The sequence below is a fragment of the Uloborus diversus genome, chromosome 8 (assembly GCF_026930045.1).
Source record: "Uloborus diversus isolate 005 chromosome 8, Udiv.v.3.1, whole genome shotgun sequence".
In the NCBI taxonomy this organism is placed as follows: Eukaryota; Metazoa; Arthropoda; class Arachnida; order Araneae; family Uloboridae; genus Uloborus; species Uloborus diversus.
Genome location: NC_072738.1, coordinates 86,367,014 through 86,382,183, shown reverse-complemented (window position 1 = coordinate 86,382,183; position 15,170 = coordinate 86,367,014). Strand labels below are relative to the sequence as shown.

Sequence of the window (15,170 nt, the reverse complement as noted above, 5' to 3'; positions counted from 1 at the left end):
TCTCTTAACGATCTGGTTACTTTTACTTTTCACATCCTTTCTATTGCAAATCGAAGGGATTAAAAAGTCTACTGGGAATAAGAGGGTATTGGCATGCTCACTCTTATCACAATGTAGCTATTGAAGATTATCTTTATTCGCCACTTCATATTGACGCAGAAAATTTACTTAAATTTAAATCTTGTATAAGTTTCAATATGTGTGATAGTAAATTTGTGAACTATATCGAAACCATTTGAAAATCATGTCAAAAAGAGTGAATGCTAATTTACTTGTATGTGTTGGATGGATATCTATTTTTAATGACCTCGGATATATTGCGCTTTTCCTTTGTCCCCCGAAAAGCGCGATACAACGATGGGTTACTGTATTATTGCAAAGAGAAATATCTAATTAATGCAAAGTAACTAGCATAGCTTTATAGATAAATTACGGATTTAATAAATTTAGAAACTGATATTTTTTAAGGTAATGTAAGTTTGCTAAAAAGTTTTTCTTTTTTTCAAATCAATGCAGCTTTCCTATTACCATTATTAGGTACATAAATATACTAGGCAGACCAACTACGTTTTTCTAAAATTACATGGAGAAAAAAACAAAGTAGCTCTTTTTTTATTTATTCAATTATCATTATTTTTCAGTCTTATGCATTTCAAGATAGTCCAAAAAGCATATTTCAACCAAAACTTCATTTACTATGTAATTTGCTTGATTACTTAAGATTTATCAAGATAGATTATGTACCATTGAAGCGATGCTTGCATGTGTGCCCATATGGGGGGAGCAAGTGGGGGCTCAACCTCCCCCCCCCCCTTTAGAGATTAGAACTTCCTTCCTTTTAGAACTTTTTTCCTTGAAAATAATGTTAAAACATTTCTTCTCCAGCCATTAATAAATAAGGTATTAAAAATGTCAAATTTTAATAACTCTTAATCTGTACTGAAATCGTTTTCCATGGGGGAAATATCCTGCTAAACCATGGGGGAAATATCTGAGCCTCCCCCCCCCCACACCTAAAATTTTGCAAATGGGCGCCCATGATGCATAGTGTATATAAATTTTTACGCTAGAATATTTAAATGACAAGGGAAAAAAAGTAACTAAAGAAGTCCAAGAACACTTAGAGTAGGCATAAAATTTCGCTTACACCCGCACACTTTTTGCATCCCTGATAGACAGTGCAGTCAAAACAAGAAAAGAAAATATATAAGATTATGAAAACGGAAAATATCCATGTTACTCAGTGCTGTTATTAAAAAAAAATTTAATGCTAAATTTTTATTTTTCAAAAAACTTTTTTGATCCTACCCCTTATATTAAAAGATGTCTCATATATGAATGGTGGAAGAATCAATAAACATTATTTAAGTCTTCATTATTAAAATATGTTAAAAGATTATTTTAATACTGAAGCTTTTAATTAAAATGATTTTTTTTGCTTTGATAAAAAAAAATATATTTCTAAATGCATTAAACCAGGAGAAATAATGTCTACAATGGAAAACAATGATTTTCTTGAAACTGATTTGTCCTGTTTCTATAATTGTTGTCACTGATACATTAGGTAAATAAATTACATGATTTGTAACTTTTTTTTAATCTTTAAACAAAATATGCATCGATCTTTTGATTTTTGAAGTTCTGTAATGTCAATCAAACTTGTGATTCATTTGTAGATACTGCGAAATACTTTCCATGTTGAAGAAGTGTGATTTTAATTTCACTTTTTTTATTTATCGTTGATAGCAATGATTATGAGGAAATTAATTCACAAGACTTTATTCTTGATTATTAGTAGTTAATAATGTCTGAACTATCACAATAAATTATTTTTTTGATTATTTGTACCAAGGCACATTTACATATTGTATTTTTTATAATAGTTACACTTTTTCAAACAATATTCTCCTACAGAAATTTCTATGTATGAGGAGATGAAATTACAAGATTTTACTCTTAATTACGAAGAAATTAGATACAAATATAAATATTAAACATTCCTTAACAATTAATTCATAAAATACAAATACAAATACAAATACAAAAGTGACGACCAGCAACAGGCTCTGGGCCCAGCTAGACTGGTCCTAGTCAATTTACAATCCCCAGTGAAGATCAATGGCCCTCTTAAAACTGTCTACTCCTTTGCTCATTACCACCTCTTCCGGTAAGCTGTTCCAAGGTTCCACTACCCTGCTAAAATAATAATTTTTCCTAATATCCATGTTAGCCTGAGATTTAAATAGCTTAAAACAATGACCCCTTGTCCTGTTTTCAGTGCTAAACTTTAGCCCCGTAACATCTTTCGTTTTAATAAATTTAAACAGCTGAATCATGTCCCCTCGGTCTCTTCTTTGCTCAAGACTGTACATTTTTAGCCTTCTAAGCCTGGAATCATAATCTAAGTGGGAAAGTCCACTTATTAGCCTTGTAGCCCGCCTTTGAACCCTTTCCAATACATTAATGTCTTTCTTAAGATAAGGAGACCAAAACTGAACAGCATACTCCAAATGGGGTCTTACCAAACTCTATATAAGGGCAGAAGAACTTCTTTAGATTTATTTGAAATAGATCTATTGATAAACCCAAGCATCTTATTGGCTTTGTTGCTAGCAATGCTGCACTGTTGGCTAAACTTTAAATCCTGACTTATTAGGACCCCCAGATCAGTAACTTTGTCTGCCTGACTAATGACTGAACCTTGCAAATAATAACTTGTACACTTATTTCCATGCCCTAAATGTAGCACTTGACATTTCCCAACATTAACAGCCATACCCCATTTATCAGCCCACTCCGTAATATGATCTAGATCTTCTTGCAGCTGATTTGCTTGTTCTTCATTTTCTACAGTCCCCATAACTTTGACATCATCAGCAAAACAATTCATGTTCCCAGAAATATTTTTGTGAATATCGTTCATAAAGACAATGAACAAATGATTTTCCTAAAACAAAATTATTTTTCTTACAAATAGTATTTAAACCAAATAAACCCGGTTTAAACCAAAAAAAACCTGGTTTAAACCAAAAAAAAAACTTTTTTTTTACAGTTTTTTTTAGCAACCCTGCTTCTAAGCACACTTTTCTCTAGTTTATGTCAATTGGGAATAGTTAAGACAAGTGTCTTATTATGGCACAGTCAACTGGAGCATTTGTCCTCATGCCTGTCATTTCATATTTTTCCAGGGGGGAGGGGTCAAAGGGTATATACTGCCATGCTAAGCACAAAAGTTGTATCAGCACATTTTATAAAAATCGATTTACGGTCACCAGGTGGTTCTTTGTCACATATTTCACCTAAATACAATGTTTTATGTTTATTTGGGGAATATATTTAAAAGGAAATATTTTTAAATGATTTCTTATAAGCAATTTTATTTTTATTTATATTTATGATAGGTATAATAATTTACTTTTTTTAATTAAAGAAAGATTAAATAAACCTTATGCTCACAACACAGTTTACTGAAACCTGACGGTAACAAGTCAAATCAGAATCTGGTTAAAGGACCCTCAAAAGTACTTTCCCCACTGCACCACACCACTTGGCATGTGGCATGAGCCAGGCCCTCCTTAAAACCAATATTCATGTGCATTGTCAATTGTGTGAGACACTACAGTTACCACAAATAATTTTAACAAAAAACATGTTTGCTCTTTAGTAATAAGTTATTTTTATTGTGAACTTTTAAAATATTGTAGATTAAAGAAAGTAATTTGTTATATTAAAAATAAATAAACAAAATCAAGTAGGGATCTTTGCAGGTTTGATTCATAAATGGCTATATTCTTATTTCACTTTCGTAAAAGTAAATTTTCAAATGAAAATCGGAGCTATTAATATAAATGCCAGTTTCTAAACTAAAGACAAGTAAAACAGAAGAAAGTGAATTGATAATGATGACACAGCGCAAGAGTATGAAGCTACACCATGTCCCAAAGTTATATTAAGTGAAATTATCCTGTATCTGTACTACTTCCTTTGTTCAGCCTCATATAACTTAGTTTCTCATCTTGATTTCTGTATTGATTTTTCAATACTTGTACTAGTTTATTCTTTATCTTTTTTAGGCACTTTGATCGTGGATTATACTTTTGGATTTTACGGTATGTTCTCCCTTTTTTTCCTCAAAAAAGTTGCGTATTTTTCAATTTGATAGTTGTTTCTAATTCCCACACTGAAATGTATCATCTGTATAATAGAATCTTTTCAGATCTCTGTACAAGTTTTATTAGTGATTATTAACCTGTTCTGATATGAATTTTATTTTTCAAATGAAATTTTTTCTTCAACATACTTTTCCATAAAAAATACCAAGAAAATACATATATACACACATACATGAAACTTCATTGACTCAAAATTCACAGAACCATGAAAATTATTTAGTGTCAACCGGATTTCATCTTATCCAATAAATTGTTTAGCCATTGTTAATTCATGAGACCAAAGGAGTATTTACGTGAAGCAATAATTCTCATGAAGCGATTTCACATCAACAAGGTTTGACTGTATATACACGGGGGAGCCCCCCCCCCCCCCCCCGTGGTGGCAAAACTTGCTTAGATGGTATAGATCACCTCATTCTAAGAATTGAAACCAGTTATTTTGTTACTTTGCAGTTTTAGACTTGATAGAGAGACAAATATAAAATCCTTAAACTTAAAAAAACGCCTTAATATATATTTTTTTTCCTTAAATCATCAAGCATACTCTTGCGTATTGCTGCAATGTGAGCTGCTAAGAAAAAAAAAACTAAAAAGCAAATTTGAGTTTTTCATTTTTTTTTTTTTTTTGCCTTACATTTTGCCATCATGAATTTTTCCGCCTCTTCAATCTGCACCTGTAACCGGTGGCATATGTCATATGCCCAAGGATCCGGACCTGCACCTATGCAATTGTTTGGAAGTATCTGAAACGCTCAGAATGTTTTTTATATATTTTCTAGTCATCACTCACCAACAGTTTAGTTTCAAAAATTACCATAAGCATGGTTGTAGAGTTGTTTCCATTTACCCCAAGTTTTGTTTTATCCCAACTGACACCAATCCATATTATTTTTTTCTTAACAGAAATACATGAAAAAACTTTTACTGTTACTTTCTTTCTCATAACTTCCAGTAGTTTTCCTTGTTGAAAGCACCAAAAATTATTCAAGTTAGTCAAATCATCATTCAACCAATAATTTTGGATACAAAATTTTTTTTAAATTGACAATCAATATTTTCAACAGTAATTTTTTGCAGTTTTTTTTTTTTTTTTAATAAATGGAAAATTTTAAACATTTTTTTTTCTTTGCTTGTGTTTATACAAATATATGCAACAACTAAAACACATACATACAGACACATTAAATGGATATTATTATTCCTAAATATTTCCACTAGTAGATAATATTGACGTAATTCTGCCCTGCATTTAAATTTAACAATTTTAGTGAGAAAAATTCAAATATACAGAAAAATTAAAATTCTTACTGCTTTACCAAAGTTTGTGTTTTCATATGAAATACTAAACTGTAAAAAAAAAATAATAATAATAAAGAGAGAAAACATTAGATTGTAAATATTAGAACTTCCTGAAAGCATTCTTTTATGCTACAAATTTTTAAATTTTTTTGAATGAAAAATGACTTTTTCAAAAAAAAAAAAAAAAAGAGAGAAAGAAAAACCAAAAACTTGGTCCCCCCCCCCCTCCCCCAATCTCTGGTTTTCCTCCTACCATTTCCTACTTAGTTCATCACATTATAAATAAGGTTATTTTAAAATGGGTAATCCAGTCTCAACAAAGCATGAAACAGGTCTTTTGCTACTTATCAAATTTGTTTGGTTTCTGGCAGGATTTTTTACTTCAATATCGTTCATATAACCAATCGATAACTTATTCTTTTTTATCATGCCTTTTTTAAATTTATTGATGTATAAGGGTTTAATACAATTATGATACATAGGTTTCAATCCTATTTCTGGAAAATCCCCTGCCCCTCCCAAAGAATTGACAGGATAAGCATCAAAATGAGTTGTTCAAATATTTTTTATAAAAAAAATAGTCTTGCATTCCAGTTAGAAAAAAATTAGCACTACAACACTTTAGCACAACGATGTTATGAGTAATTTTTTTTTTTTAATTTTGTGACATAAAAGAAAGGAGTACAAAATGAAGGAAAAAATTGTCAATTTTTTATAATTTTTTTAATGTGATACACTTTGCTAAAATTATTCCATTATTTTTAATTGTGACAAAATAATGATTAATATTTTATACATTCATAATGCGAGGTTATGCATTATTGTGACCAATCTGGTTTGGATGACAATGACAATGATTGTCAACGAGCGTCGACTGTATTTGTACAGATATATATAATATGCTTAGAGTAGAAAAGTACTTTACATTTTGTGATTATTAAAGCTAGATTTTGTTATATAATACTTAATAAAAGCAAATTTTTTTTTTTCCAGTTACTTGTATTATCCTGTTATTAAAGGAAGTTGGAGCGCTTCCAGAAAATTATGTGGTCTCTTCATATCGTTTGCATTTGTTTGTATGTGGCATGGAATGGAGAAACCAGTGTGCATGTGGACGTTTTTAAATTTCATCCTTGTTTCAACAGAAATGACAATGAAGCCTTTTCTTTGTGTTGGGGACAAAAACTATTTTCAAAAGAAGGTTTGTGATACCTCATAATATATGAAGTATTTTAATTTCAATGAAGATGTTTCTGTGTCATTAAAATTTCTGGAATATTTTAATACTAAATGAATTTATTGTTCTGAAATGTGCTGAGAAAGTTTTTTGCGTCAAGTGTACTCCCCAAACCTTGCACCTTTTGACATTCACTTATTTTTCTTGGCAAATATTTTGGCAAAATTTCAAAAATGATGTGAAAACAGCATACATATTTTTTTTTTTTTTTTTTTTTTTTTTTTTTGATGGTTTAAACTATTGTTTCTTAACAAATGAGATATGTTTCCTTTACATTGGAACTTTTGCTCTCAAAACCTAGTTCAATTTAACATTAATATATTAATAGAGATTATATTAATGGAGCAAAAATATTAACTAATTCATATGCAAGTTACAAGAGGTTGACTTAGAATGTCGCACATGTGACACTTGCAAATAAATTGAAATTTAATGAGCTAAATTTTTAATAATAATATAACTGTGTCAGGAATACCTTTATATCTAATGGAAAGATTGAAAAATTTGCTTTCCCTGTTAAATCAAATTATTAAGAGATATGTCAAAATGTTAATGAATTGTAAGCGTTCTTTTATCCCGCAAGTGAGGTTGAAATGGCCCATTAGTTGAGCTCTTTGCCTCCAAAGACAAGGTGTTGTTTAAAAATGGGATTCAAAGTGTCGTCTTGCTGATAAGAAGTCATAAACAATGATGTAAATATTATTGTTTAGTAAATATTGTTAGATGTATTGAAGAACTGCATCATTTTCTTCCTCTTCCTACTTGGAATAAACTCTCCAGTTGACCGAATTTAAAAATTATATTTATTTACAGCGGCATTGAAACTTTTATCTAAAAGTCTATCCAACTAACTTAATCGTGGGACAACCTTAAAACCCTCACGAAAGATATTTCTTTACTCTAAAATGTTCAACGAAGGGTCACCAGGCTAGTAAGGGGGATGATACCAGATTTAAAAGGCTTAATATGTATAGCCTGGAGCAAAGGAAAATCAGAGGGGACATGATTCAGTTGTTAAAAGTTATCAAAATGAAATATGCTAATGGATTAATCTTTTGCACGGAAAGCAGGACAAGGAGTCATTGTTTTAAGCTATTCCAATCTCCAACTAATCTGGAAATAAGAAAACTTATTACTTGAGTAGGGTTGGGAACAGCTTACCAGGAGAGGCTGTGATGAGTAACGGGGTAGATTGCTTTAAGAGGGCCACTGATCTTCATTGAGGACTAATAAACTGACTAATTCCAGCCTTGCTGAACCTGAAGTCTGTTTCTGGTCTTCACATTTGTATTATGTATTGTGTGATAACCATGGGTATTGGTACAATAATTTCACCATAAGACCTTGCATACAGAAAACTGCCTGAGAAACAGTGTTGGAAAATTAGCAAAAGAAATTGATGTCTCATTGCATAAGAAATTAGCTGTATTTATCCCATACTTGCAGAAGGGAAGGAGTGCTATACCAAAATATTCTACAGCAAATTTTTTCCACAACCAATTTTTTTTTAAATAACTTCTACACGAAAAAAGTACATGAACATTTTTAAGGACATGACTGTTTGAACCAACGTTGTGTTAATTATCTTGCAACGGTGGCATTAGGAACAAATTTCTAGTAATCTGTCCAACTTAAAAGTATTTCTATTATGTCACAAAGCAAACTGAAAAATTAAAGAACTGCAAAGTGTTTTATTGTTTGTTGAAATTCTAGAACCTTATCTCATTTTATGCCAATATCTTAACTCCTAATTAAATATTTATGATTACAGGGGTTTTCTTCACTGGCTCAGAAAAGGCTCTCTGCATTGTGTGGCACAATGCATTTTATAATGATGTGCATATCATGTACCTTTTTTCTTTCTAACTGGGATATTGGTATGTTGCTGCTCAAAAGAGTGATGTTAAGTAAGTTTGGAATATACTTCCTTTTAAATTACTTTTCGTCCAGCTTTACATAATTTGAAATGGATATTTATCTAACAGAATGCTAAGCACTGAAACTGTATTGATGGTGCAGAATCCATATGAGTCATGAAATCTCAAAACAAAGTAAAAATTAGTAAAGTATGCATAATGGAATAGCCAGTTTGCCACAAAAAACTTCTAATAAGTGAAATATTTAATATGGAAGTTTTCGATTTTTCACTTTTAATTTTATATGAAGGAGTAACAGGAATGAACATCATTGGTGAAAATTTTTTTTAAATACGATAAGTAGTTTTTTTTTTTAATTTTTAAAGTTCAAGCGATTGTGACGTCAAATGGCACAGGAAAGTGACGTATGCGCTCTTCCGCCACGGGAGAAGCCGAAGGACGTGCAGTTGACTTTGAAGACGAAACGTAAGGCTTACTTCCTCGCACTTAACTCCTCGCGCTTCTGGAACTTTAAACCTTTCATCCTGTTGGAAATATTCGAATACCATCATTGATGTTACTTGAGGAAGATTATTAGATTGTGCTTTAACGAATCTGGCCTCCATAGTGTGTTCAAAAGGATTATTGAATTTCTAAAAAATAAAAATATCAGCGCGCTCAAAATGTCCGTAGCGAAAACAAGGGATCTTCGGCGGAAGGCTGCCCATTAGTGCCCTGTGACGTAAGCTCGTGACGTTTCAGAAGAGCGCACTTTTGCGCGTGGATTTTTAAAAATTCATTAAAAATCAATCACGGTGTTTTAAAATTCGACGATGGTGAATTTTTAAGTTTTCAGGGTCAATTAACAATATCCAATAGTCAAAATATGAACATTTAATAGGTTGCAACTTCCCTATTATCCGGAATGAAAATGGCAAATTACTATAGTTTGATGTATTGAGAAATTATTACATTAAGGTGGATATTGTTTTAACTGATATTCCAATTAAAGGGCTCCACTGTATATAGAGAAAGTGAAGAAATCAATATAACTATGAACTAAAGTAGGATTCTAATTTATTAAGAGGGAAGGAGAGAGACTACAGTCTTTATGCAGTGCATTTCAGTCACAAAACAAGTTAAACCTGGTAAGCATGTATGTTGATATAGAGGAAGAAGGGATCTCCCCCCCCCCCCCTCGTAAAATGTTGCAACCTTTTTTGCAGATTTCAAATCAGAAAAACTACGAAAGTTCGAAAATTATTGAAATAAAAATTAATAATTATTTTTTGTGAATTGTTATTCATTAATATTATCAAACAATAAAAGTATCTTAAAATCAATAAAATCAACTCTGAATTGTGCTATTCATTTCCTGAGAACTAATTAGTTTGTAAAATTCTTTCAGAGTCATTTTTTTTAAAGCTGGACAAAATAAATGGGGGCCTGATAGTTGACACCTTCAATTTTCCTGACTTCCAAGATATTTTACTTGTATTGTGATAAGAAAAAGTGAATCTTCTTCCCCCTCTAATTTGACTTGTTGGCCCTCGAGTTGAGGTCAAAGTTTAGGGTCGTGAGAAAGAATAGCTAAATGTATGTATGATTGCTTTGCTTCAAAAGCAATTAGTGAACCGAGCCAGTTCTTTTAAATAAAGATGCTACTTGATATTAGGTACATTCTAGTGTAAATATTTTGGTGACTCACTCATGGCTTTGAGGGCAAAGGTCAATTGAAAATGCAATTTTTTAAACTTTTTTGCCTTGTTTGGGCCCGGATATCTGCTAAAGCCGAGTAACCCTCGGAAAGAAGTTATATGATTAACTACTCACTACAGTATAGTACTAAAAAAATATATAATAGCTTTTGTTTCGCTTGGCTTTAGTAGTTAAACGGTCTCAAAGTCGATGATTTTTTAAAAATGGCCAATTTTAGAGGTCAATAACTTTGATCGCGACGGGTCATCAACTTTGGGACACAGCTGTAGTTATAGTCCGAGTGGTGTAGTTTAAGGTCCTGGTTTGAAAGCCATGGCAACTAATCCACTTTTTTAATTATGCTGTTTCAAAGTTGATAATTTGAAACCACAAGAACCAAAGTTTTAGGTCAATTACTCTACAATGCCTGAGTCAATAACTTTGAGCAAGAGCTGTAATTGTGCTCTTTGTGGTGTAGTTTTAGACTCATCTCAGAAAACCATGAGTCTTCTTATAGATCTAATCATATTAATTAATTAAACAGTCTCAAAAAGGATGATTTCAGTATAAAAGAGCATTTTTTCAAGAGTTTATATGCGTGCTACTAAAACTCTTATGAGCTCAAACTCACACAAATACTAGAACAAATCGACAGCCAAATGTATTTTAAGCTCCCAAAATGTCATGCTTCCAGTGTTATAAAATTTCGTGTAACCTTGACCACAACATGGCAATTCTTCTCACAAAGCTTATCCGCCATTTTGGAGCACTTTATTTTTAAGACCCTAGATCCTCAGGATTCGGATCTCCGAAGCTGAAAATTTGCATAGACATAGTTTCAAAGACATCCCTACACTCTAGAAAATTTCATCCCATTCGGGGATAATTTTGTAGGAAAGCAATCATATATTTAGTTCTTTTTTTTTCATGACCTTAAACTTTGACCCCTACTCAAGGACAAACAAATCAGTTTAAAAAAAAAAAAGAAACTTCACTTTTTCTTATCATAGTACCACTAACACATCCTGAAATTTTTAAGAAAATTGAAGACATCAACTATCAAATCAAAAGTGTCCAACTTTAAAAAAAATTACTCTTAACCACTGCCCTGGAGCACCTTGGGGTTACTATTGATCGGTGGAGGGTGCTGCAAGCTGCATATGTGGTTAAATCCTTTTCTGACAATGCAAAAAGCGTGATAGTTATGATTAAAGTATTTTTGGGCTAATGTATATTATTTTTCTTTTTGGAGGGCTATCTTTCTTTTGTTCCTGTAATTTTTCAAGCCTGCATAATTCATTTTCCTGAATCATTAGGATTGTCTTGTTAGTCATTACTTTTTTTTTTCTTCTTTGTGGGATTTATCTGTAATCATGCTTTCACTTTCTCATTAGTGCAGGGTTCCCAAATTGGGTGCTGTAACACCCTGGGATGCCACAAGAAGAGGCAAAGGGTACCTCAAAGAACCCATAGTATTAATTGTTACCATAAAAGACCGAGATTCGACAATGTTGACTTCCACCATTGATTCGTTGGAAATATTTGGACTTTTGTCAATCTCTTTGGTATGTGAATGTTAATATTCACCAATTATTGTCGACACTTACCAGATTTCGAACTTTCACAGTAACATATAAAACAGTGACATGCGGTCTGCCCAAGCAAACCAAGCCTGCTTGGATTGGCGGGATTGGTGCCATAAACGCGCTTCTTCACTAGTCTCCTCTCACTGAATAGAAGCTAGGGTGACATGGGTTGTCATGGCAACTATCTTTCAATTCCGTTTCTGCTTGGATTAGGCTTGTTGAACTCTCATGGTTTGCTGTTTGCCGGATGGGAGAAATGTGCTCAGAAGATTTCGGTCGAGCTACTCCCACGTATTACTCATTTTTAGGAACAGAAAATATTTTCCAAATTCGTATTTAGTGTCCTTCATGAGCATAAAAATAACAAATTATTATTTTTTAATATCTGGTTCACTTAAGGCAGACCGCACGTGACTGATATGTACGAAAAAGAGATGAAATTGTGTGACTTGGAAAATTTCTTTAAAGGGTGCTGCAAATTGGAAAAGTTTGGGAACCCCTGCATTAGTGTTTAAAAATGCCACTTCGCTGTTTTTTAATGTTAATCCTAGAAAGAATGAATTTTTTATTATTATTTTTTTTCTTTTGTAGCGGGATGGATACCTTTCCTACCAATTGCATTTATAATGTACTGTGGATGTCATGTGTCTATGGATGTTTTGCAACATAAAGCGTCCTCAGAAAACCATCTTGCATACTCGGATAATTCTCATTTGTGATATATTTTTATGACTAATGATTGTAAATAAATATATTTTTGCATAAGTTTCATTTTATCTAATTTCAGTTATGTTTACATTTAAAGAAAATTTGGTCTGCAAAGTTGAAACTTATTCGCAACAGAGCAAAATAAAACGTTTGGAGGCTCTAACAGCTCGGGGACCATCCCGCAAAATGCTTGAAAGGACCTCTGGTCTTCAAAAGATATTACTCAGTCTTCGATTTCATGTTTGGGGCTCTCTAAACTCAGAAGCATCCTGGCAAGGCAGGGCCTACGGACTACCTATCATAGTGAGCTTCCCACCGAAGTTTTTCAGATCCATTCCTTGAAAATAGTCTTCCTGCCAGTATGGAAAACTCTGAAAAGAAGTCAAATTTACAAAAAAAAGTAGCTTTTAATTTTAACTTTTGTGTGAACTACTGATTTTATCTTAAAAAATTATCAATGAAAAGAATATCATTTTAGTGAAAAGAAAATCTTTCCCTTGCTATTGCCAAGGACGGATACAAGGGAGGGTCAGTCGCCCCTGCCTTTATCTGAGATGCAGGAACTCTCCCTCAATGTATTTTTGAATACTGAAGTTCCAAAAACGTAATTTTAGATTATCTTTAATGTTATAAAAAGAAGGTTGTCCCTCGGAATTTTCGTCTTAAAAACGCGATTGTAGCACATCACTTAACACTTTATAGCGATCAAAAATGTGTACAGGAAGTTTTTTGAGGTTCCAAAAACTCAAATTTAGAAATTATCATGCCCTGGCGCGAGTTTCATTGTTGGTGACGTCAGAAGCGTTACTCGATCATTGACTATTATATATCAGGATATTCATACGTAAATATCCAATATATAAAACATAACTAAGAATGTTGAACTTACTTCAATGTGCAATTTTAAATTATATGAGGATTACATTGATACCGAAAGTTTTTTGTTTAACAGGTAAATTTGTACGAAAATGAAAATTTTCATTATCATACTTTTCTATAACACTAATATTTATTGTCAGCTGGTCAGCGCAGTCCAATATCATCCTCTTTTACAACATTTACAGTTGCTTCAATATTTAGTAAATATTAGAACAATAATTTCATTCGAATCTAAAACGTTTATCCTCGGCACATTCTTAGCTGCCAGAAAACACAAACATGGTACGTAATTGGCAGTTACTGCTTATTCTTTTCTTTCTAAGCTACATCAAGGGCGCCCATATGCAAACTTTTAAGGGGGGCCTCAGATATTTTCCCCATAGAAACCGATTTCAGTACAGATTAGAGTTATTAAATTTTGACATTTTTAATACCTTATTCATTAATTGCTGGAGAAGAAATGCTTTTAAATTTTTGCAAAGAAAAAAGTACTAAAAGCAAGGATGTTCTAATTTCAAAGGAAGGGGGGGGGGCGCTTGAAGGCGAATATTGGGGAAATAGGAAAAGTACAATGCCAAAAAAGGGAGAAAAAAACTAATGGCGTCAAACAGATAGAACATATGGCGTCAAAATCATATGTTTGAGGTCAGCTTGTATTTTTCCGCTGATGTATTCGCGTAAGATTTGCACCAGTCAGATTCCTTTGAAACCTTGTTTCTTTTTGTAAAAAAAAAACTTTGTTTAAAAGTAGTTTTCAGAAATACCTATAACCTACTTTTTTGTATCAAACTACTTGCTGCATTATTTTTTTGAAAAAGTAGTGCGCTACACTACAAACTACTAAAAAAATGTGCTACAACAACAGCGTCGCTACTTGTAGCGCGCTACTTCCGACCACTGACCAATTGACACAACTTTTATTTTCGAGGCATCGTAGCTAGTGCGTAATAAAAAACGAATTGAATCAACGCTTTAGAAAACCGCCCCTATGTGAATTCTTTGTTTAATTTTCGCTGAAAGCGATGAAGAAAATCTAAAATTATGCCTTATTACTATAACACGGCGCGAAAATTTCGGGAACTCTCGTATTCGCGAATTTTCCAACAGTGGCGAATTAATGCTCATTTTTTAAAAATAATTTGATATAACTCAAAATGTTTTTAAAAAAAAAATTCAAAATAAAAGCAACAAAAGTAATAGTGAAATCGAACCCTTAACGAAAGTTGCGATCTCAAAAGTGAACCCTTTTTCTGCAAAAGAATCAAGATCGGAAATTATTTTAATATAAGAGTTTTCATTACATTTCGTTTTCTTCCTTTTCATAACGTTTACATTCAAAAATAACGGCAAAACGTTCCCAATTTTTTCAGACGGTGCTCGACTCGTTCGAGGGTTTTTGATTTTTCCCCCCAATTTCCCACAAAAACCTGAAACATAACCTTTTTTGTGTGTGTGGGAGGGGGGCGGTCAAAAAATATTTATTTACATAATAATACATTGACAGATTATTAGCTTATTCTACTTTTATGTCTATTTACTGGTCTGACTTCCGTACTAACATTTTTTTTTTTTTTGTAAAGCTTCCTATAGTAGGAGTGCCTACCTGGGGAGAGGGGGTCATGGCGTAGATTGCGCCATTAGATTTTTTAGGATATTTCTTGCCTTTTTTTGGGGGCATCTCGATATTTAGAGGGAGACACCATTGCTCTTAGGAGTGGTCCGGAAAAAGGAAATT

The 15,170-nt window shown here is 32.5% G+C and overlaps 1 protein-coding gene across 3 annotated transcripts in view; it reads left to right on the top strand.

The window, feature by feature from the left end:
* LOC129227480 (protein-cysteine N-palmitoyltransferase HHAT-like) overlaps nucleotides 1-12,602 on the top strand; it is a 37,160-nt gene extending 24,558 nt beyond the window's left edge. For all 3 annotated transcript variants that reach the window (XM_054862049.1, XM_054862050.1, XM_054862051.1), the window contains 4 exons: nucleotides 4,074-4,109; nucleotides 6,465-6,672; nucleotides 8,480-8,615; nucleotides 12,440-12,602. In XM_054862049.1, the coding sequence (XP_054718024.1) occupies nucleotides 4,074-4,109; nucleotides 6,465-6,672; nucleotides 8,480-8,615; nucleotides 12,440-12,567 (508 nt within the window). In that variant the 3' untranslated portion in view covers nucleotides 12,568-12,602. The remainder of the gene's footprint in view (nucleotides 1-4,073; nucleotides 4,110-6,464; nucleotides 6,673-8,479; nucleotides 8,616-12,439) is intronic.
* The last annotated feature ends 2,568 nt before the right edge of the window (nucleotides 12,603-15,170 follow it).